This window comes from Antedon bifida, chromosome 5 (genome assembly GCF_963402885.1).
Source record: "Antedon bifida chromosome 5, ecAntBifi1.1, whole genome shotgun sequence".
NCBI classification, from domain to species: domain Eukaryota; kingdom Metazoa; phylum Echinodermata; class Crinoidea; order Comatulida; family Antedonidae; genus Antedon; species Antedon bifida.
Window position 1 is genome coordinate 22,341,371 of NC_136230.1, and position 25,657 is coordinate 22,367,027.

Here is a 25,657-nt window from a genome sequence, read left to right on the forward strand (position 1 = left end):
TCTGAATTTATGATTAATCCTAGAATTTCAAAGAATGACACGCACGTTATGCTGCGCAAGTCCGGCGCTAACGAAAACCTTTTTACGATATCTTCAGATAAAGGTTTAATTTCTGGTAAAGTTACAAAATGCTATGCTTAAAAGTTTTTAAGATAGGCTGTGCACAAAAATCGTGGAAAGAAAGAAGATGAAAAGAAGAAGATCCTGACAATAACAAGGGTTATCCGCAACAAAAGTTGCGGATAACCAATAATAATAAGATTTCATCATTTAATTCAATATGATCACCTGATCATCTACTATAATAATTATACTGATAAGATCTTTAGCATATTGTAATATACACAATTAATAATTGTTTAAAAAAGCCTCTTATTTTTTCTCCAATTATAGTGTACATAATTCCAAGTATGTACACTAAAATCATTCTAAATTAACTTGATCTTCAGCATATTGTAATATATTATGAGATGGCAATTATTAATTGGACCTATTTACTCATCCCTGGAGAACGCATGACTGAACTTCACAGGCAAGTAGTTCCTCGAAATAAAAGCATGGAGCATAATTGGCGTCACTTCTGGAGGAATTGAAACATAATTGTGCAGCCTATAGACAAATTACATCGTGTCTGTTTGTCTTCAGAAACCTGTTCGCTCATAAGTAAGTTTAATATTTATTTTCACTTATATTTTTACCTGTTTAAGTGAAGATGAAAATAAATAATAATAATAATAATAATAATATAAATTAATTTAACAATTCACTTTCATTTTTACGAGGTTGTTGAATAGTTTAGCTAAAATACTCGGGTAGTCAATAAGCGCATTGCATGGATTGGGCATCCTGATAGCAATTATAACACATTTAATTCTTAATCCCTTAATTATGTTTAATTAACATAATAGTTGTGTAGAAAATTGCTGGTATAGTAACCTTATATTGTTTCTTACACGCACTTAGTGGTAGGTCGTCGGTGAGCACAAGCATATTTTACAAATCTTAGACTGGATTAGCGTCTATTTTTGCTTATGTCAAGATATTTTAAAAGTGCTAAAGTGAAAAACTGTTGCTTTATTAATAAAAAATGTTGATCTATGAATTGTATTTCGTCATTAGGTTTTAAGGAAGGTATACGTAAACATCCGATTGGATTATTTGTAAAAACTTATAAACTTGTGAGCGACCCGTGTTGCTAAACACGTTCAATAAACTCCTGACTCACCGACCAACTTGTTATTTGGTCATTTTTATTACCTTGACTTTCCACTCAATATTTATCATTCAGTTTGAAGTTCAAATTTTCTCATCTTTATCTTTTCAGATTTTTCATTCCGTAAAAAAAAAACCTGATTCTTGTAAAGAATTATGTCTAACGACAAACGAGAATAAATTCTGCGTTGCATGTTGACGGCCACTTAAATAAATTAGTGTTGCACGCAGCAGACACGATATTGCTGGTTTGCGATACAAATTTTAAAAAATGTATCTTTTACAGTAAATACAAAGTACAGACGTGGTTTAATAATTAAAAAAAGGTACATCTTTCCTACTTTTATCATAAGTGGTATTTCTTTTCTGATTGTAGAATAAAGTTTTAGAATGTTTTTGATTACTTATTTACAAATTGTTTTCTTATTATTATTAAGAATAAGTGATACATTGCAATGGATTTGTTGAAGAAGTTAGGTTTTTTTACCTGTGTACTGATCATTGTTTACAACACTGGTAAGTATCAAATATATAATAATGGTGATTAATTCTTTCCATATACTGCTTTTGTGACAGCAAATGTCCTGAATTTTGATTATCTATCTTTTATATTAATTATCTTTTGACAAACTGGTTTGTTCTACGGTTGTTATGTGGTTGTGGTGCCTCTTATTGTGTTGAAACTAAAGAAAGTAAGAAAACTCCATGACTTTGAAATTGTTGATATAATATGTTTTTTTTAAACCGAAACGAGTTATTTCATCATGTTTCACCTTAAAATCAATGTTTCACAATAAATAAAAATAATGTTTTCGTGCAACATATTAATATGTCCATTGTATTGTGATTACCTTTAGTTTCAGATTTCATTTATTCTTTTTTATTTTGTAAATTTAGAGTCAAGCTTGGTTAATACATTACAAGAACATAACTGTTTTTTGTCAAACGTGATGGTCCGTAATAAGAAAGACTATAATGTTAAAATGGATCGTGTTGTTAACTCTCGTTCTGCCATTCAATGCGTCAGCTTTTGTACTCTTGACCCAACATGCGTGTCTATCCGTTTTGATGGAATTAAGTCATGTGTGATGTACAGTGTCGAAAGCAGTAGTTCAGATACTGACAATGGTCAACCTACATACTACGAAGTTACCAAGGTATTCTGGCCTGTCCAGGGATTTTTTTCTGCTTAATAACACAAAACAATACGTGATTAACTACAATAGTATTATAGTGTGCTACAATTACATCGTTTACTATTATTTATTCTGTATACTTAGATAAGAAATCATGAATGTATTGGTTACAACAACGAGGGGGTCAAATGCTTTTACCAACATGGACATGAATGCGAAAATATGAGTAAGTTAATTACTGTCATTACACGCCGAAGGGTAGAGGTTTCCGTGTTCAAACAAACATCAAATTAAAAATGATTGATGGAGGCTCGCGCTCAACGTTATAAACTGGTCGTGCGTAATATCATTGTTTAATATCATTATCATGTTATGGTTATTCAAATTATGCTTGGTTCATAAGAACACCGTACATTGACAAATCACGGCGCGATGGATCCCATCTTAACTGTCGCTTCCGCTTGGTCAACTCACTTTCTTTGCGCCTATACGTCATTGCAAACAAGCTTATTTTAGTTTTTGTTTGTTAAGTTATTACTAGTTTTATCTATTTTTTCTCTGCAGTCTGCAAACAAAATGTTACAGCTACAAACAACGAATATCGTTTTGATAACCCAATACTACAAGTAGAAACGACGACAAGGATAGAGTGCAGTGTCGTTGCTAAAAATGACGTTCACATTGCGTTATCGTCAAGTCCGTAGCTAATGATACCAATGTATGAGATTGTGATTGGTGGTTGGGAAAATACTAGATCAGTCATTCGCCGCTGTGCGCAGTGTGACAATGAGAAAACACATAACGAGACTGGAATACTATCTGTGGATGAGTTTACCAAATTCTGGATATCCTTTGTAAATGGATCAATTCGTGTTGGTTTGGTAGGTAGTGACCCTTTCATGGAATGGGATGACCCGAATCCACTTCCTGTCAAATACGTTGGATTCTCAACATGGCAAGGAATCGAAGGAACATTTCAATTTTGCCAGTGAAATGTTGTTTTTATTCATATTTATCTTTATAAAATTAAGCACGGCAGTTGTAAGCTAGGCCTACCTCAATCAAAATATTAGGCACGCTAGAACAGTAGAATGATAGGCCTTCTTCTGTTTAAAGATATCAAATGACCCTGATGTAACGTTCTTGTTTATTTGCTGCTTGCTTTAATAATATAATATTAAATATATATATATATTACATATAGAAATTTAGAGCATTTAGAAATTTAATATATATTACATATATTAAATTTCTAAATGCTCATGACCTCATAATTGTATACAATCAAATTTGATGATAATTTTCAATAAAGAATAACTCGACTATATTTCAGATCTTGTTGAGATGTTAAATGAGGTTTTTGTACAGTATTATTGGCTGACATGGCGTTTGTTTTGTATTATTACTACATAGGCCTATTGCTTTTTATTAGTACAAGTCGCTTGTCATTGAATTGAAAGGGATCATTTATTATTCTTGTTACAAATAAATTAAAAACGAACGTGAATCAGTAAGTTATATATCTTTGTAATAGAATAGCTATTTTAAATAACATCATCTTTATTCAAAACCAATCAGATTGTTCTGTTTTTTATTCTCTTGCCTTGCAGAATGTGTGAAATGGTAAACTTATTTTTATACTAAAAATAAAACTAAAATGCTTAATAAAGCATTTGTATCGGTTTTCAAAACAGAGATATTAAATATTTAATTTTAGTATTGGTCACAAATTCGTACAGTAGGCTAGCTCTTTCCAGCGGATGAAATGTTCAACGATTTATTAGCATCAGACATTTTGTCCAGGTCTTTACCCGATGGTATCCACTCTAGACTATTGGGAAAATTGCTACTGAAACCAGTCCCATTCAGTGTCCTATTTTCAAAACTACTACATGAGGGTATAGTTTCTGAATAGTGGAGTGAAGCCAAAGTTTCACCGATTTTTTAGGCAATAAGAAAACCCCACTGGACTATGAGATCAATAATGGTAACTTCAATTCTGTGCAAAACAAGAATAATTTCAAAATTAAGTACATTGCCGAAACAAGCACATACAGAAATTCTTGTCATTAGCAGCAGTCAACGTTTGAAATAGCCTTACGCTGTGTCTGTACTATCAAACTAGTTTGACAAAAGACACTTTTGTAGTAGACCTACGTGTAGCAAGCATACACCTTGTTTGTGACAGTTTATGCTGATGTTGTACTTTCCATGCTTTAGTGACATGCTTTTTCCTAACCTTCAATTGTTTGTATTATTTGTTTTATATTTTGTTAAATGTATCTTATTTGCCTGAACAAATAACAATAATAATACAAATGGAGCTCTATTTCAACCTTATCTATTTCTGAAAATTTATTTCCGTATACAATTTTGGAATCAGTGGTAGCTAGAATATAATCATTTACATTAAAAACACATATAATACAGGCAATAAAACATATAAATATACATTGACGAAATGGTTAAAATTGAAATCAATTTCTAAATACGTCGTCGATAGTACAAATCTTAAAAAATCTACGAAATTCATCAAAATTACCATATGAATGAATGAATGAAAAGGTATCATTAATTACAATTACTATTTTTTAAATTATCAAGATTACCGCACGGAAGATAAATTATTTTAATTGTTATTCATTAGCATGCATGCACGCAGTCGTACCATGCTATAGGGCATTATTTATATATATATATCGATTCGATATAATAGTGTTGACTTTCTTTACAAATATTCCCTTTCATCTGTAACAAACATCTTTCTTCAAGGTGTCAGACAAGCAGAAACGGCATTTCTTAACGTCCTGGGAAATCCAAGAAACTAGATTTATGTATGATAACATAATAAGTTCGCAGAAAGAAGGTATTTCTGCTTCAACATAAATCAATGAAAGAGAAATATTGAAGTTTATACAATATAATGGATACGAGTGATTAACAGCGTCCTATTTCAATACAAAAATAATATTTAAATACATATAGGTCTATGCACTTATCTGTGAATTAATTATTAGATATTTATTATTGTTCGTGAAAATCAATCAAATAGTTTTTTTGAAACCAAAGTAACCATTGATTCAATTGCATACATCGATAATAAAGTACAAAACTATACAGACATAGAGAAACCATCACACAACAATTAAAATAGTACAGACTGTTATTATAACGATGCAATAAAAACGTTTGCCAACCATTGTTTAATTATAGACTGTGTAATTAAATTAAACTTACAAAATGTAAACATCTAAAATAACTGTATAAACGAATGAGGTTAATTGTACATATTACTTTTTGTAGTAGCCTAATCAGATTAGAAGTAAACAAAATTCTGTCTCTCATAATGATCCATAAATGAACATAAACAAAAACATAAGCAACAGAAACGAGGCTCGTTACGTCCAGTTCCTTGTCAGTGTACGACGTAATATTGGCTTATTATAAAACATAGACCTACTTTAATGAGTAAATAGGTGACAACATGAAACGGCCCCATTTTAAAAACTGACTAATCAGAATTAAAAATCATTGAATTAAAGTAGTACTGTATTAATATCTAATTTTGTTTAAAGAACCACTTCTGCTTACTCGGTTAAAGATTATTGCTATAATGTTTTTCTTTGACAATTGCAAGTAATTTGGCAGCTTCTTTTCGTCCACTTTCTGACACCATTTTTGTCAGAATTCCGTTTTCTTTCTGCAGTAAAAGAAACGGCTTATCGAATTCAACAATGCATCCTTGATCTAGAACCTATGGAATAAACAAAAAAAAGGTATCATTTGGAAACGGCGGCAAGAATGTCGAGTCGCGTCGAGTGGTTAAGAAAGAGATAAATAAGCATTTTACTAAGGTTTAGTTCTGGTCTCAGAACGTGTCTTCTCGGATATGGAATGAAATTTGCAGACAAACGAATGAGCACTGTTTATTAATGACAGATGAACGACATGAATATAGTTGTGTAAATCTTCCACGCAAATACAGTATTGCGATTGGATTTTGTGAGGAAAACACTTACTAAAATACGATCATAGTCCATGATTGTGTTAAGTCGATGGGCAACAGTTAAAACGGTACACTGATAGAATTTCTTACGAATGGTATATTGAATAAGTTTGTCAGTTCTGCAAGAAAAAAAAAACAATTAATACTATCAAAAATTATAACACGTTTAAAATTCTATACAACTCAAACTCAACATGTCAATTGGTAGGCCTATGTGTATCTTGTTATTCTTTGATTACCTTTTGAGTGAAATGTTTTGTATTTTTTATATGCGTTATTTTATATTGAACTTTGTTGAGGTTTTTATATAATGAATTGCGATAATAAAGTTCAAGTATTTAGGACGACGGTTTCACTTTTATTCAATAGTGGAGATGAATTATTATTAGTTGAAATGAGGTTGGAAGTTTTCACTTCGCAGGCCTATGGCAATACATTACTACTACACAATGTTGAGATTTCGTTGTAAACAAAAATTAAATTCAGGTGCATTAACCTATATTACTGTTAATATAGCTTACTAGTTATTAGATGATTGATTATATCATTTTTATAATCCTAATTTTAATTTAATATTGGACGTTGTTTAATTAAAGTAAATATATGCATTAGTTATAATCAATTTTGTTATCCCATAATAACAATTCTAATTGATTTTATAAAAGAAATTAATACAGGTTATTACAAATATGAATATTCGAAATGAAAGCTTCGTAGTAGGTAGCTGTAGTCATATTTTTTTAAAAGTAATGTAAAAGTAAAGATGAGTCTCGTATTCATTCTTAACGTAGGGGACTAAGATGTTTTTAGTCGCGTGCAACGCGACACTACAGCTCACTATGTCGGTCGGTCGGTAAACACTAACTTTATATGGCCTTGTCTTGATATCATTTTCATCTAGCTAAGTCAATTTTTTTTCAGGATATTTCTTATGGCCAGGAATCGATTTGGTTATGTTTTTTCGGTGCGCAATAAAAAATTACGCGGTATAGGCACGATTTAACGAAATCACGTTTGTAATCATATCTTCACAAGCATGAATCACAATTAAACAAAATTTGGTATTCATAAATTTCAGGTCATATTCATCATATGGCAATACAATTACGTGCGCAGCGCATATAACGCATGTGTACGCGCGCTTGAAATTGTCAACATTTATTTTCGATGAAATTAGAGTACGTTTCAGGCAGTTTTAAGCGTTTAAAAAATTGCCATGGTTGCGCATTTTTGCACGCGCACTACGCGTTAAACCTTAATATGCACTCTTTTTGCCCGATTTCTGTTTAACAACCTTTCTTTAATAATATCATCAAGAATCTTCATGTAGGGCTTTCTCTTTCCAGTCCTTGGTTTTCTCCTCTTGCCACCTCTTCTGATAATCTATAAGAGTTCCTTTTTCATCTAACACCTTCTCCTTTAAAGCAAATTGCAGCATCCACTGTAGTATTTTTACTCTACTCTACAGCTCACTATGTCGGTCGGTTGGTCGGATGGTTGGTCGGTCGGTTGGTTGGTCGGTCGTTAAACACTAACTCAGATTTGAGCACGCGAGTGCAGCCTTTTATATGGCCTTGTTTTACTAAGCAACGTCATTGTATAATAGTGTGGCCACTTTCTTTCCATTCAGTGTAGTAGTTTTCAACCAGTTAATTATTTACAGCGGAGTGGACTGGTGTAGTTATTCTTATCTTCCTGAATATATCCTAAACCACTCGACAACTAAACTCCTCTTCTTTTTTAAAAGAAGTAATCCCCCTTAATTCCATAATATCCAGGTACCGCACAATCTTGTGAAAAGGAACCCTCTCGCCCCTCTTTGATCTGCTGATCACTGGGATTCTTTTTGATATTATTTAGCATATTTTCAAGATAAACTATTTGAATCTCTAAGGAACAAGATGATTTAATGCCAGATAACCTGTGATGCAGATATAATGTACGGTCGACTTTCGTACATTAATTTTACATTTTAACAAGGCTATATATCAAGCTGCAGTCGCGTACGCAAATTTCAGTTAGTGTTTACCGACTGACCGACATAGTGAGCTATGTTGTACACGACTAAAAACACACAATATTACTAAAAGCCCATTGGCTTCATTACGGTATAAATTACAAATAGTTTTTCAGCTCACCTGATATCTACATTGGCGGTAGCTTCGTCGATAATTAAAACTCTAGTTTGTCTGAGTATTGCACGAGCAAAACACAACAGTTGCCGTTGACCGACGCTCAGGTTTGTTCCACCTTCAGTAATTTGAGTGTCCAGTTTTTCTGAAAACTCTGAAACTGTTGTTTTAAGTTCAACCTAAAGTTAGAGAAGGAGAAATACATGATCAACTTACACCAACTTTTCCATAACATTAAACGGTATTATTATAATGAAGAGTAATGGTAGTCTGCAGTATTTTTTGGACAGTATTTGTATGTGATATGTCATATACCAAACCAAATGGCTGAATATTAAAAAACGAAATTTCGTTATGATTTCAAAAAATTAATATACAGAATTTGTAACACCATCAGGTCAAAAAACTTTATCCAAAATAACATTTTCTCAAAAGTAAACAATTAAAAATAAACAAAATGAATAAACTAAGCATAGAATAAAACTTTAAACAAAAAAAAAGTTTGACCTAAACTGCACTCAAAAATACTTATAATTATTATTATAATAAGCTATACAAATGTTAAGAAACCAACTCTCTGCGAAACTGTTCAGTTACTTTGATTAAACAAAACTTAAATAATAAATAAGCAAACCTCTTCTAATGCTTTCCAAAGATCTGTTTCTGTATGCTCTTCAAATGGATCTAGATTCCTTCTAAGCGATCCAGTAAATATAACAGGATCCTAACCAAAAAATAAAGTTGTAAATACAGAATATAAAATAATATAAATTCACTTTTTATTGATAGAAGTCTAGAAACTGAGGGTTTCTTTCCAAAAAGACACAGTAAATAACATTTTTACAATTACGATTACTAATTTTGTACTTTTTAGATTTTTTAGTTTCAAAATGTAATATTTTAAAGATACCTGAGGTATGATTGCAATATTTTTTCGAAGGTTATGCAATCCAAGTTCCTTGATTGATACTCCATCTATTAAAATCTTTCCTGTGGGTTCAGCCAATCGCAACAGAGCGGTCATCAAAGAACTTTTTCCCGCACCAGTTCGTCCCGCCACACCGACCTGTAGCAATGTTTAAACACGAAGAACGGAAAATTGTAGATTTTAAGTACAAATGGGGTACGCATAAAACGAAAAATGTACAGAAGTAAACTGGACAACATAAACAAAAATATTTTTGCGTATAAATATACTAAAATGTCATTCTATTAAGGGTTTAAAGACGTATATGTGAATGTATGTGAATGTATGTAAAACATATGTGAACATTCTTAGATTAAGAAGTATAAATAATCACTTCGATACAGCGTTTGATATCGTAGGCCTACCTACCTTTTCTCTCGCTTTTATGCAGCAATGAAGATTTTTCAATACAGTTGGCCCGCCATCATAGTACGCCAGCGATACATCTTCAAAAGTTATTAGTCCATCCTTAGGCCAATCCGATGCTGGTTTCAAGTTTGATTCAAGTGGAGCTTCAGATGCAACATCAGTGAACTCAATTACTCTTTCAGTAGAAGTCATCTAACATAGTCGGAATACAAAAGTATAACAATTAGGTGAAGAAGAATCTTTAAAAAAAAGTGTGATGTACCTAAATATTGTAGTGGTATGCCATCATATTGATGTCCATATATGGCCAAATCACATTTGTTGTTATAACTTCAGGTTTGATAGTGTAGATAGAGCTGCACGATGAATAAACATATTCAATTCAATTCAATTCAAAAGACATTTATTTATAAAGGAGAATATTATGGAGGCATATTATTTATATAGGCCTATATCCTATTGACAAATCACTAATTATGAGGTAGCTTTTAAATAAAACTGAATCTGAATAAAGTGTTTAAACAGTAAAATATGCTATGGTATTACGATTATGAATAATATTTTTATTTATTCAGGTATAACAAAACGTTTCATAAATAATAAATCGATCAATTAGACCAATTCGGCCTGGTACTTCCAGGATAATTCGTGAAATAAACAAGCAAGTCAGATTTATTTATTTACCTTTTTCATCGTGGTATTATTCATGTATAGAATTTAGATTCAATGGTATATTTGCATTACAGTTCAAGTGGTAAAAAATTGATTTTAAACAAACGGGTTATCAAAACTTAAAACTTAAACATCCGTTCATAAGTTGATGACATAATAATAGTCAATGCCTTATGGTTAATATTTTTTTTAATAAAATCTTTTACCAGGTTTTCTAACTCAGCACTTTGCCTGACTCCCCATTGGAAATCACACATTAAAGACAATGCATAGCTTAACGACAAGCCAACGTATCCAGAATTGAAATTACTAACATCTGAAAACGCAAGAAAAAGAAAGTATTATCGTAAGTAACAAATTTGCAAGTATTCTCCTTTGCTATAACGTCATTCAGTTCCAATATGGTGATCAATTTCTCTGTGATACTTGAAAATGAACAAATACATTGAAACGGCGAATTCTGATGATTTATGGTGTTTTTTTTTGTTGAGTTGGTCTGTGTGCAGAAATCATACAGTTTTTTCTATCACTGACTTCAATTATTTTAATTAAATTGACTGGAGGCCAATGTGTTTTTTGATTGAATTTAACCGTTTATTTGCTATTTTCATAAGTAAAAACATTATTTGTTTAGTTTCTTATCTGTATTTGTTATGTTTTGGGGGGACAATACTTCTTTAATTAAAATAACATTGCCATGATCGCTTCAATATATTTATTACGAATTGTTTTTATTACACAAATATATTGAATAATTAATAAACCTAAAAATGATAAAGAAAAAGAGGCCATGACTAGCGAAAGAATAATCTGCATTCATTATGGGAATATTATAAATACATATCTAGGGTTTTCATATTTGTAACATTTATTGCGTTTATTGGCGAGTGTTTTGTTTTGAATGTATTCTTATAATAAAAAGGTTGATAGTTTCAAAGTCGTCAAATATCGTATTCAACCTGATCCACCTAAACTAATAATGTACGTACCAGACAAGAGAACAGATCCAAATGTGACAACAGCAATGAACGTCCCCACCAGCCAGTCAAGACAAATCCCAAAATACCTCGAAGAAGCTAAAAACAAATACCACGCTTGGCTATGCTGGTCCTGATGATTTTCAAATGTTTGTACAAATGACTGCTGTACTTTAAAGGCTCTAATTGTATGTAGGCCATTCAGAGTGGCCGATAAATGTGAAAATGCTGGACTACGAGCTGCAATACAACAAAATAAATCAGCTGATAACAAAATTATAGTAATTCAATTCATCAATTTAATTAACGATTCACTTTGCTGCTTTGATGTAAATGAAATAAATAACTGTATGCCTATTTTTATTTTATTTTTTTTTATTTTCAAACCCAACCAACAGCAAAAGAAATTCGCCAAAATGTTTCAGTAATTCAATTCAAATCAATTTTTCTGATTCATAGAAAATAAGCATTACTGTATTACGTTAGTTAGTTAAGTTAACAAAAATAAATTGAGGGACTGAGTACATGACGTGCTTTCAGCTCAGGCTTAATATAACTGCTAGTAAGCTTTATTGATTAAAATTTTGTTTACATACGTTTATAGATAATTGTAAAATGCATACAAGATTAATCAGATGCACATTATTATACTTACTTATTCCTTCCATTCGTTTTATATCACGTGATGTCTGTAAGTAGTACCTGCGCAACCATATAAAAATAATTCCAAGTGGAACAACAACAATAAAGATAAACGGGTTGAAAATAGCAACAGTGATGACAACGCCAATAACCATCAAGGCAACCTGAAAAAGAAGGCCAGTAAGGATTATTATCATTAGGCCTAAGAAATTAATTAAACTGGCAAATCTTACTTCTCCACCACAATTGTTACAGAATTGTCTAAGAAGAGTTTAACGCACTTGTTTATTAGGACCAAATTGGAGCATGGAGGTATTTTAGACCTCCATCTTAGAACAATATGGACAGATTTTTTAAACATAAAACCAAATTCGCTGTATTGTAGGCTACTGTATACAAATTGTTCAAATATTGATTGTTTTTTTAAAATAATATTATTAATTTCTAAGAAATAATTAAGTGTTAAGTATAATATTACTAATTAATAAATGTCCATTTTTATCCGTTTTATCTGTATAATGTTGATACAAATTTATGACAAACACCAATTCAGCTGTTAATAAACTTCAAAAAGTATTCTTCATATTACGTAAGTACAACATTAATTGTCTACATAATTATTACATTATAATAATAGTAATAATGTGTTTCACCTGTGCGAAATCCGCCAACGTCATTGGTAGAAGATCATCCATATAGCCGATATCTTTAGCAAATCTATTTAGAATTCGACCTTCAAATAGAAAACATGGTTATTTTAAGTTCATAATTATTATTTAAAATGTCAGTAGTAGAAGATCAAACAATGTTTTAGGCAAACATAGATTTGTATTAGGCATAAACTATGATCATATAAAGGTAAAAGTATAATTAGATTTACCCATTGTTGTTACCTTAACAATTAATAATAAAAGAACCACTATTAAAATGGTCTAAATAATTTTAAAAGAAACATAATGGCTTAATGCAATGTTTCTCTTTAGACGTTGATAATGTCTATACATGGATCCTTTAGGTTAAACGATACGAACAATCATCATTTTGCCATTTTTAAAGTATACATGCATTTACGTTTCTGTGAAGTGTTTATGCATATTCTTTCCTACTAATAAGCTCATTGTCAAACATCAATTCTGGAATACATTCCATCAACAGCTATACATGTCCAATAATTTAATTATGTCTTGAGTTTTTATTTATTTAATTTTCTTGGATGTGATTCACGTCAGTGTACTGTATGTTCAGAGGCAAAGACATGCTAATAATTATACTAAGTAAAAGTTTTTAGAAAGAATGAAGAACTAAACGAATATAAAACTTACCAACTGGATTGATATCGAAGAATCTGATAGGTGCACGGACTATGGCTTGGAACATTTCATTATGCAAGTTTTCCGAAGCGTTGACAGCAATTGTAAAACTCGTCAATGTTCCAACAAAGTTTAATACAATGAAGACACCTATTAGTGCAGAATATATGTAAATGTACCAATTTGAATCGAACTCCAATGCTGATTGGTCTGCTGTCTAATGTGGAAAAAACTTAAATGTTAAAAAAAATGTATTTTCTGTATATGCCATTTAATGTCACATAGTAGTATAGTTATGAACTTGAAATAATTGGATGTACAAAATATTAATTTACGCCTAAGGTAAATTTAAAAAAATTTAAATTTAGTTTTTTTTTTTAACCGTAATGTTAAACAAAAATAGACAAGAAGCCGATCGTCTACCCAGTCTATTTAAATTGTCTTTTTATAAATGGAATCATTTCATTGTTTATTTGTCTTTTTAAAATCACATACACACACACAAACCATATAATACTACAACATAATATGTTATCAAGCAATTCCCTATCAGTTTTCTCATTTCTAAATATATATGTTTTGCTTACATAATTTGAATTAACTAAATTGAATTCTTCTTGTGCCGTTTCTTCCCTAAACACCCAGTACGACAACCACCAGTCTGTTGTGTTAAGGAGAGACTGCAAACAACGGAAGTATTATAATGTGATAATGTAAATGAAGTATATATTATATTACATATAAGAAAATATTATAATGGAAATAGCATATATTAAAGTTATTAAATGTGTTAAAATACAGTATTATTTATTGTCGTATTTTCTGTACGGGAAGAAATCACCAAAGTACGAATTGCGTTAGTGTTTGGTCAAAAGTTGGTCATCATTTACGTGGTAACACTTTTAGTATTACAATATTTTAACGGTGTATTAAAAGATATACAGTACATACAATATACAGAAAAATCAGATACAAAAACACTGACAACAATGTTAAAATGTTAATCCATAAAATGTTTCAATAACGGGCAAAAGATTTGTTAGTTTTATTCAGAACTGAAATTAAAACAATACTTTTAAATTACGCATGTCTTTGATTCTATATTATTAAGTACCTGAGCTGCCACACTGATTATACAAAAAAGTAATAAAAACCAAACGGGAGCACCAGCAGTGAAATATCTCGAGTAAACGTTGGCTGAGATGTTACCAACTCGTTTGGTTTCTTCCTCGTTCTCTTCTTTAAGCTGCGTAAATAATACATTACATACATCAACGATTATAATAATAATAATGGTGACTTTAGTTCAGCTGCAGAGCATAATTCTAATTCATTCTAATTTAATTTCAATGCAGATTATATGACATGACTAGAAGTATTTACGAAGTAATGAAACATAAGGTTTCTTTTTTCCATGTTTATATTCTTATATAACAGCAATATCTGGAAGTGTTTGACTCACATAGGATTACTACTACCGTATTTATTCGAATAAACGTCCGGGGCGTTTATAGTTCAGGAGGGTTTTATTCGAGAGAGGCGTTTTGTTTGGGTGTTATATGGTAACATGTATAATCAAATAAATACAAAAATACAACATAATAAATATCGAGAAGTGATAAAATACAAAATATTATATATAGGCTAATGCTTGGTAAATTTATTTATTTTTATTTATTTATTTTATTTATTTTATTCCATCGAAACCAACAGCGATAATTACCGCCACTAACAGGTTTGATACAAACAAAGCCAGGACTGTTTAAAGCACCTTGATTGGTCCTAACATTGATCAAGGGCTTCTCTCGTCCAGTGTCCACCTTGACCAGAGTAAAGGCATCAGCCAATACGTCTGAGGCAGATACTAGATGCAGGGGCTGCCATAAGAGTCAGCAATGCTGATTTCAAATGCCTAACGGGACCCCAGCTCCATATACAGCACCCAATATTCCCAGATGGTCTCCCATCCAAGCTCTAACCAGGCCCAACCTTGCTTAACTTCGGTGATCTGACGAAAACCGGTGTTTCAACGTGTAAAGCCGTAAATTGTAGATCATGTCAATCAATGAATTCTACAAATAGAAATGTGTTGTAATATAATATTGCGTATATATGTATATCTTATATGCATGTGTTTATTCGAGGAAATAAATAAAGGCTATGTGGCGAAATGATGTTCTATGGGGGAGGGGTATTCGAGGGAGGCATTTATTCAAAGCGGGGCGTTTATTCGAATAAATACGGTATTTGTTTATTATATAGGGACAATGTTTCAAAAGTAGTGTTAACAATCTACTCTCAATTTGTGAAACATCTTTTTAGAATTTATTGTAATCGTTTTTTAACTTAATAACAATGTTAATCTAACCTTGGGTTGCATAGATTCTAAAGAGCAGGGTGATTCACCAATGATGTTCGTTTCTGTCGACTCATTTTGTTGTAAATGATATGAACCAAACTCATCATTTTCAGGTTCATGTACCTTGAGCAATGAAGCAAAGTCAATCCCAGACGATTGCAGTTCATTGTATGTTCCATATCCGGCTACTTGACCCTATATAGAGATACAGAAAACGATCAATTTATCCTATTGGAATCATTTGTCATTGAATCTCCATTTTGATTTATTTACTTTCGAACATTCGGAGAAAAAATTATTTATTTTAATGTAGTTTATCAGTAATAAAATGGTTAGTTATATTTAATAGAATTTTTGAACCGGATGTAATCATGTCTGCCTTTAATGTGTGATTTTTGTTCGCATAATTTGTTGAAGATTTGCATGCAACTTGCATTTATGTATAAAACAGTGTGTAGCTTTCTTTTACTTCATCTTTTGTTTTTCTTTATTAATTTATTCATTTTAATCTTGAAATGTTTATTTATATATAAATATTTGACATAAATACTTTTTAAAATTTTGTTTTTGTGGTGGAACTAGCCATAAAGCCCTCTAGGCTCATTTAAGTTTCTCCAGATAAGTTCATTCTATTTTTTGTTTATACATAGTATATCAAGTACTGTTATAATAAATTGAACTTGACATATGCGTTACCATGTTTAATATATAATTGAATTTTAGAAAATTCAATAAACAAAATAAAAGGCGACACTCACGTCTTTCATAACAAGTATCTTGTCAACATTGTCCAAGTACTGAAGTTGATGAGTCACTAATATACATGCTTTGTCCTTCAATTTATTTCTAATACATCTGAAAGAAAGGTAACTTTTAGTTAATTAATCAATTAATAAATGTATAACAACATGTGTATGTCTAGTTCATATTCAGATATTCACAAATTGTCAAATGTCCGTCTATTTTTAATAGGTTTATCTGTTTTATTATTTTCGTATAAAGTGTTTTATTGGCTAACATCTGTCATTATTAGCCATTGTTCGTTAGGCATTGAACGAATATATACTTTATTTTTTAAAAAAGAAAGAAACTTTATCAAGATTAAGTAATAATAACAATATTGAATTAATATCAATAAGCAAATTAATGACAAAATTATAATACTTCGGGTATCAGTGGCTGGATCTTAACACAGATACAAAATAAAATAAGCAAAAAGCTAAATCAAAAAGATAAAGTAAAACAAAACGAAACATTAGGAGCGTTTCATTGTCCATTAGTATAATAATATAAGTATACAACTACATTAATAATATTTATTAGTATAATAGTATATTAAAAATGATGAAATACTAATCTACATACACGTTAAATAAATGTTTTCCAACGTGTGCATCCACAGCACTAAAAGGGTCATCTAAAAGATATACATCCATATCCATGTAAACAGCCCTTGCCAGTCCAATTCTTGCTTTTTGACCTCCACTAAGCTTCACTCCTCGTTCTCCAACTAGTGTTTCTTCTCTCTTTGGTAAAACGTCAAGATCCTTTAGAAGAGAATATATTTTTAATATTTATCTCTCACGTAGGTTAAATAATAGTGATTTCGAATGTGTTTACAAATTGTGACTGTCATGTGTTAGTTACAATAAACGACCAAGCAGGGTTTGAAAGATTGTGAAAAGTGATTATAAATATGGTTTAACATGAATATTATGATGTTGCCATAGAAATAAAACTACGTCAATAACATAATCATTTTAATGTAAAGTATTCTATTAGAGCTTCGAAACGTATACAATAATGTAACCACCACTTACTTCATTTAATGCACATATTTTGATGACGCTATCAAACTTTTCCTTGTCATACGGTTTTCCAAATACAATGTTTTCTCTAATAGTACCAGCGAAAATCCATGGTAGCTGTGAAGTGTAGGCAAGCCTTGTAGGCACCATTACATCCCCTATAATGTCTGAAATTTCTCCCATAATTGCCATCAACAAGGAAGACTAATAAAAAAAATTATAGTAATGTTGTTAATATTTGATACTGGTTATGCGGTATAGGTCTCAAATGTTAGGCTTGCGATGCTGAGAAAGTAATTACACCTAAAACGTTGGTGTGCATGTATCAGCCTTTCACTGATGGTAATCGTAGGGTAAACAGCGAGCAACTTAGCTTCGCATAAATATAACATTTTTCAACTATTATTATTATTATTATTCAAGAAGAGTTTGAATATGCTTGCACACCTGTAAAAACATGTTTATAAAAATGTTAAACTTCTACTCATAAAACATCGCTTGATTCAAGATCTTACCTTTCCACAGCCTACTGGTCCTACAACTGCCAAGATTTCTCCACCTTTTACGTTTAAACTGATATTCTTTAATACCATATTATTTGCAGACGTTTTACCATCAATCTATTAAAACAAAGCTAACATTTTATTTTTTTATTTATTTATTCAAAAACTATGTTCCCACTATTATATGAAAAATAAAATATAAGATATGTATAATACTCAAAAGATTTAAAACACCCACCACTCACAAATAACGGGAAACATAGGCGTTTAAACATACTTAAAGAATCAGAAAACAAATCAACTTCAGGGCAATTAAAAAAAAATCATTATACATGGAAGACAAACGAAAAATTAAACCATTTTTACAAACATTACACGACCAAACGAAACATAAAATTTATTTTAAACTCAATTAGTTTGTATTCTTCAATTAAAGATTCAAACTATAGGATGCCTACTAGTTTGAAAATAGTTTAAACTAGGAAACATTAGTTTACATTCACTCAAATCTAGACCATAAAACTCTGAGTTTGGCAATGAATGTTTTGCTAGTGTGTACCACTTTATAAAATGTGAAATGAAGCAGTTTGGATAAGTTAAGCCATTGTACTTTCTTGAAAAAAAAAACAGTTTGCAGAGGTTCGGAACAATAACAATCTTCGATGTAACTTTACGTATTAGTTGCAACAGTACGTAGTACTGTCCACACTACTGAGTCATCTACACTACTACAGAATCGCATAACTACAAAAACCATTAGTCCAAAAACATTAGCAAATTTGTCAAGAAGATTCACAGCCTGGCTTCTGAAAACCAGTTCTGTTGTGATTACTTTTAATGTCAAAAGTTTTGCTCGAGTATGCATAACATTTGGCAATACAGACTATGTTAGAAGTCATCAGCAGATGGAAAAATGGAAGTCTCCAACTACTGAATACTGAGTTTAGACTTGAACAAAACAGAGTGTTTGGGGAAGTTTACTAGTGACTAAGCATGACTCTGACGCAAGTATAGGCACTTGAAAGAATCTTACGGGATTCCACGAAGCTGAAACGTTCTCAACCTTAACTTCCCCATCTCTTGAATTATGTCGATTGCTATTATCTTCTTCAATAACCAGTTCTTCTAACATTAAAAATTCCTGAAGGAAAATATGTTTCAGTTTAATTTGGTTTATGTTACTAACAACTTTTAGAAGAGGACACGTACGGTAGGCCTACAACAACGATAATGTTCCTAAGCCAAGCCGAAAACAATTAAGAATAATCTAAGCCCCCCCCCCCCCCCCCCCACCATTTTGAAAAATTTGAATAAATGTTGGTCCTCATTATTCTGTTGTGAAGTTTTTTTCAAGAATAAACATTATACTTACTTTAATTCTACGCAACGATACAATTGTTTCCGTTACCATCATGATACCAATTGGCAGGAACAGACCAGCATCTAGACGTAGTACGTTGTACAGTGGAATAGCTAGATATACTTTTCTTGCTGTAAGGGCATTCCCTGCCAATGAGTATACGACAAATGTAGCAAAACTAGCCAGGCTCGTGGTCGTAAAGAAAAACGCAAAAGTAGACCCACGAAGAAATGTACTTTTAAGTATTTTGCTGATTTCACGTCTGTAATTATAGAATCTATATATAAATTTACGTAAGGGCAAAACTTGATGGTATATAAAGTTGGTTAGAATATCGGTACTGATTTTAACCACCTGATGTAACCCTGTTTACTAATTAAATTTAGTTGCATAATTAGTTATTGACAATTAAAACAAATTTAGGTTCAACGATTTGCCCTAAATTCCGATCGTGGTATACACTATCTAATGGATGTCCTCTTGAAAAATACCTGCACATAATAATACGCAGATGCTTCGCATTTTCCTATATCCTCCTACGATAATTGTTTTTAATAGCTGAAAACAGCTGAACAGCTCGAGTACAGTATCATAACGTTGAAGACAGGCCCATTTTCTTTAAAAAAATACTATTTTGATAGATTTAATATACGTTTACACAAATGTATTGATTTGCGATGAATGGAACTTTCCAATCTCTCAAACTCCCAGTTTGTAGGTAAATTTATGAGCCCTTGGTTTAACACAAATAGGTAAATGTATGGGCCCTTGGAGAATAAACTTAAAACTGAGATATAGTATTGCAATACTTTGACAATATTGTAAATACGTATTAACCATTTTTGGTCGCCATTTGAATCGAAATTGTCTTACTGTGGATGTGGTTACTGTTAGATAATTTATATAAACACATATAAAAAGAACATTTATTACTGTGACTGTGGGTAGGATCTACTGCTCGATATATAAACACATAATATACAAATAAAAACTTTATTACTGACAGTAGTCTCAACGTTTGTATAAATTAATATTTATAACAAATATAAACGTCGTAGTGGTGTATCGTTACATGTACTTTACTATTTCAATCGACTATAATAGGGACAGTTTTAAAAAAGTATTAAATCGTAAATGTTTTACTGTGTTTAGTGGTATATTATTGATAGGCCTATAAAACATTTAAAACAATATTTCGTTACTGAGTGGATAAAGAATATATTTAAAAAGTGTTCTTCCCATCCCTCAACTCTAATGTTATATACAAAACACAAATTGGGTGTGTTCAAATGAGTTCAAGTTTCTCTTTCGGAAGTAGGCCTAATTCCCAGGATGCTAATTTTAGTTGACTACATTAAACATCGTATCTATTTATTCGTTTCTGAAAACGAAAATGTATTTATAGTCTTGTACATTTGAAATCGCCAGTTTTTTAAAGCTGAAATTACTGTGTATTCGAGAACCATCTGTGGACACGACCTAGAACAATTTACTAACATTCCAGTCAACCAAACCAGAACTAAATAAAGAAAAACTGTTTTAAATGTGCAGAGAATAGTTTGTTTAAAAAGTGCGAATGAAGAACATTATTAATGACATAGCCATGATAAGCCTACTAAGTTTTCTAGGCTACAGACAAACACATTTAGAAAATACAGTAGGCCTACTTACTTTCTACAATCATATACAAACTGCGTAAATGGCTTCTCCCAAGCATACATTTTAATGACTCGCATTCCTGAAATTATTTCATTCATGAAACGTATTCTTTCATCTGTCAATTTTGCAGTTTTCTCTCTGAAAGTTTAAGGAAAAAGAGGGATTTGTCAGAAATTCGTATAATTTGGTGTAGACTGTTTACATTAAAGTGAAGTTTGCTATATTCTGCAATATACACGCAGTTAAGATACCTTGGTTATTTGTACTTAAGGCACACTTAAGATGTTTCCGTGAATAAATAAAACTTATTATTATTATATGATATAATCATATAAAAAACATTATAAATATATAAAGGTATACTTAATATGATATTCTTTTAGTTCAATCAATTCTCAGTAGCTAATAACATTGATGCATTTAATTTATGTTTATTTACCTGTATTTAGAGAAAAGTGCTCCAAATTTGGCTTGTATTAAAATCATCAGTAGAATAATGGATACACCAGCAAGGCACGATGGGCCTAATTGCTGCCATAGTAAAACAGTGACAAAAACTAGCTGCAGTGGTGCTATCCAAATAAAGTGCATATAGCTGAACACCTATCATTTAACAAACATCATAACAGTAGTCAACGTATTAGTATTAGCAAATAGAACTAAGCAAAGGTTAGACATTACTATTAGGCCATATTGGTGAAATAACATTTAAAAGATAGAAAATGAAACTCACTTGGTCAAATCTGTTGACGTCATTGGATAAGAGATTTACGGCTTGTCCAACGGTCGTCTTAGTTAATGCGGCACTACTCAGCTTAAGAGCCTATAAATATATAAAAAAAAACAATTTGTCGAATATGGGCTAGGCAAAAGTTGGATTCACTGCTGAATGTCATTACATTGGTTTTGGGATCAACGGCTTAGAGTTAGTGTTCTCTATTTGGCACAATTAAACCGGAACTTGCTATATTATGTTATTTGTTTTAGCACAGCCACTTCCAAAACAGGACGATTGTAGCAATGCCAGGATGCCGAATTAAGTAATTGAGTAATAGATAATAACTAATACAAAGGTACTCGCCTTTCTATATATTAGGCCGCTACATGCAACTCGAACATTCATGCCTAACAATTGGCTAAAATAGTATGACGGGTGATGTACTGCATTTGCAACAATGGTCAGGAGTACAATAACAGATGCACAAACATAGGCATCTTGGGTAGTTATATCCGATTCTACGGAAAAGTACGTGACTAGACGGCTTACAAATAGTGGCGTTACTATTTTACACACTTCCTGATAAATATAGATAAAGAGAAGTAGATAATTTTAGTGTACAAAACAGTACCAGACGACTGGTGGTTGCATAGTGGCATGTCTCAATTGGATTAAGCATTTTAAGAAGAAGAGTTAGTTCAGTCGTCGTAATTTGAGTACGTAATCATTGGATTTTAAACTATAGATGACATCGTAAGTGTCACTCGCCAGTCCATGACATCACACCGTCGTACTAATGCCACCGTCCTTTTTTGGTATACTCGCTCTTAGTTCTCATGTGGGCTTAAATTTACCACCCTCTTCAAAATATCACATATCATTTGTTTATTGTAGGGCTATGAGATGTAGGCCTACTTGTAAATAAAATACCAATGCGGGAGAAATATTCCAAATGAATAAGCTACTCTAAAAAATAGTATAATTTACCCCTATAGTTACCAACACGCCTGTGGAGAGAACCGTTTTCCATACGAACTGTGCTAAGACAATATTAAGACTAGGATTTAGAACTTCATCGCCTCTCTTGTGAATATTCTTATCCCATTCTCTAATAAAAACAAAATGTTTATAAAAAACACTTGACTCAACATGAAATCTATTATTCCTGTTCGTGGAGAATTACGATTGTTCAGTACCAACGGATAACAACCCCCAGAAATAGCTTCATCCGGACAATTACTCACAGACAACTAATATGTATAAACATTACCCCTGGACAGCCCCTTTAAGATTATTTTTAGATTTTAAAATGTTATACTGTTGTTACAGTAGTTTTTGCACGGTAAGTAAAACTTCTTCGCAGCAGCTTTCCGAGGAATTTGGCAAAACATGAAATTGATAACACTTTATATAACTATACTCTTGTCTTTGTTTGAGATGGATATAATTATATTTAATTAGTAATTAGTGACGAATTAGTTTATTTCATTCAAACTACGCGTACACAACTTATTCAAAGCAACACAATTCTCGGAGCGGATTAAAACAAAAAAGTATAAAAAATAGAAATGATGGTCAACAGCTTCTGAATTTTGCCAAATATTTTACTGTACCCGCACACCTCTACATTAGTCCATTTCTATATCATTGTGCCACACATGATCAAACAATATACACATAAACGAACAAACGAATGAATGAATGAATAATTGAATGAATGAATGAATGAATGAACGAATAAATAAATGAACGAACGAATAAATGAACAAACGAACGAATGAATGAATAACGAGCGAATGAACGAAAGCGCAAACGCACGTACGCACGAACGAATAAATGAATAAAGGAATGAATGAATGAATGAATGAATGAATGAATGAATGAATGAATGAATGAATGAATGAATGAATGAATGAATGAATGAATGAATGAACGTACGCACGAACGAATAAATGAATAAATGAATAATGGAATGAATGAATGAATGAATGAATGAATGAATGAATGAATGAATGAATGAATGAATGAATGAATGAATGAATGAATGAATGAATGAATAAACGAACGAACGAACGAACGAACGAACGAATGAATGAATGAATGAACGAACGAACGAACGAACGAAAGAACGAACTAATAAAAGGAAATAATCATTCTGTATTCTTATACAGCATACCTTTTTAGGCAATCGGTGAGGTAATTTGTCTTGTTTTCATCAAGCAACGGGTACATATCATCCAATTCTAATGTTTTCTTGTATCCTTTCTTGAATAGAGGACCAAGCCACCTAGAAACACGATTAATGTAAATGTTAGACATATTATCCTAATAAGAATGCTTGGAACTTCGTTTTGAATTTCAATTTTATCTTTCACTTCAGAATATTTTACTTATGTTCAACTTTAAATCTTAAAACCTTTTATTTATCATTATGCATTTTAGATATATAAGACCTTTAGCATTCACAGTACTACCAAATCTCACCTATCATGTCTATTTAGCTATAGTTCTTCACTAAACCACAAAGCTGCCATAATTCTCCATGATATAAATTTAAAGAGGTCTAACATAGGCCCCTGCAGTAATTAATTTTCTTAGCTGGTACCCGCTCACAAATTGCAATTGCATTTCTTCTTTTTTGTATTTACACGATACAAGATACTGTACAAGCCAATTACTTTATTGTCAAAATTAATTTCTAGATTTTGTTTTGAGTAGAATCTATACAATGTAATAAATAGTTAAATAAATTATAATACACATTACTAATTATTTTAAAAGTTCGGTTGTATAAAGTACACGCCATGTGTTGAGAATCTGAAACGGTTTATGGATATTGTTTGCTGTGCCTAGCCCTTCTTTATCCGATAATGTCTGAATATAGGGATGAAGATGAGTCTTTTTGCATAACTGAGTTGAATTTAAACATAATATTCATGAATTTCACTTTGACACAGCTTGTCCATCCAAACGCAGTGCATCTCCACATAACAACATTATTTGTCAAGTAACACGTGAAAATAAAACAACATTGCCTGTCACGGTAAAGGGATCATTAGGGTCTATGATACAGGCGATGTGATGCTGTATCACAGTATTTTCCTATGAAAACTGGATACATTTACACAGAGTATGGCCTATACGGTATTGAGAATCGGCTATAATCGGCTATTCAGATCGGTACAAGTCAAGACCTTTTCTGTAGTGTTCGCAATTGAAAGCTATACTAACTCGGAATCGTAAGAACAGGATGAATACATTCAAAAGAAACAATAATATAATGGCACAAAATTAATAGTGTAGGCTAGGTATACTTACCAAAAGAACAGCTTCGAAATCCAGTTAGCTTTGTTGTAAGGGTGAATCTCTGGCATTTTCACTTGCAATTCATGAGACCTGTAGCCTATGTCTTACGGAACACAGTTGTAATATATTATGACCTAATAATACTAAGCATGATTAAGTGATATGGTCTACTGTTTAATGAGGCCAGACCGTTATAATTTACTACCGTGGGTTAATTGTTAATTAATTGCCTACTTGTTGTGTATTCAGTTGCATTGCCTTGAGAGTACAATTTCGGGTGACTTTTTTATTGGTATTATATCAACTTTTAACGCATACATTGATTATAAACGTCTTTATTATTGTTTTAAATTTATATCGGGATACTTTGTTAATATTATATTCGAAGTATAAGAAATTATCGTCACAACGATATTGTTTTTCCAAGTCCAAGGCCTGTGCTGTTTTGTAGGCGTGCTCATTATTTCCACTTTCAACGCATAAATTGATTATAAAACGTCTTTATTATTGTTTTAAATTTA

At 31.6% G+C, this 25,657-nt stretch overlaps 2 protein-coding genes across 2 annotated transcripts; one reads left to right on the forward strand and one right to left on the reverse strand.

Moving 5' to 3' along the window:
* The first annotated feature begins 554 nt into the window (after positions 1-554).
* Positions 555-3,177, forward strand: LOC144843021 (uncharacterized). Its single transcript, XM_078699659.1, has 5 exons — positions 555-663; positions 1,650-1,728; positions 2,110-2,369; positions 2,493-2,574; positions 2,913-3,177. Exons 2-5 carry the CDS (start codon positions 1,668-1,670, stop codon positions 3,050-3,052), a joined length of 543 nt encoding a protein of 180 aa, XP_078555785.1. The 5' UTR covers positions 555-663; positions 1,650-1,667; the 3' UTR covers positions 3,053-3,177.
* A 2,852-nt stretch (positions 3,178-6,029) lies between these two features.
* LOC144842434 (ATP-binding cassette sub-family C member 4-like) lies at positions 6,030-25,232 on the reverse strand. The gene is made up of 27 exons (XM_078698881.1): positions 25,149-25,232; positions 24,007-24,117; positions 22,830-22,938; positions 22,194-22,409; positions 21,846-21,935; positions 21,552-21,715; positions 21,125-21,250; positions 19,466-19,715; positions 19,127-19,234; positions 18,106-18,210; positions 17,603-17,794; positions 17,148-17,329; positions 16,541-16,637; positions 15,792-15,977; positions 14,538-14,669; positions 14,011-14,103; positions 13,436-13,640; positions 12,767-12,846; positions 12,127-12,277; positions 11,484-11,711; positions 10,701-10,810; positions 9,823-10,014; positions 9,397-9,552; positions 9,121-9,210; positions 8,493-8,665; positions 6,368-6,473; positions 6,030-6,095 (listed from the first exon to the last, which is right to left on the reverse strand). Exons 1-27 carry the CDS (start codon positions 25,202-25,204, stop codon positions 6,030-6,032), a joined length of 3,774 nt encoding a protein of 1,257 aa, XP_078555007.1. The 5' UTR covers positions 25,205-25,232.
* Between the last annotated feature and the right edge of the window lie 425 nt (positions 25,233-25,657).

Coding starts and splice junctions, on each gene's coding strand:
- LOC144843021 (XM_078699659.1), top strand. CDS start 1,668: ATGGATTTGTTGAAGAAGTTAGGTTTTTTTACCTGTGTACTGATCATT. Junction 2,370..2,492: donor CATACTACGAAGTTACCAAG/GTATTCTGGCCT, acceptor CTGTATACTTAG/ATAAGAAATCATGAATGTAT. Junction 2,575..2,912: donor ACATGAATGCGAAAATATGA/GTAAGTTAATTA, acceptor TTTTCTCTGCAG/TCTGCAAACAAAATGTTACA.
- LOC144842434 (XM_078698881.1), bottom strand. CDS start 25,204: ATGCCAGAGATTCACCCTTACAACAAAGCTAACTGGATTTCGAAGCTG. Junction 16,638..17,147: donor GGAAAACATTTATTTAACGT/GTATGTAGATTA, acceptor CCTTTCTTTCAG/ATGTATTAGAAATAAATTGA. Junction 14,104..14,537: donor TAATCAGTGTGGCAGCTCAG/GTACTTAATAAT, acceptor CGTTGTTTGCAG/TCTCTCCTTAACACAACAGA.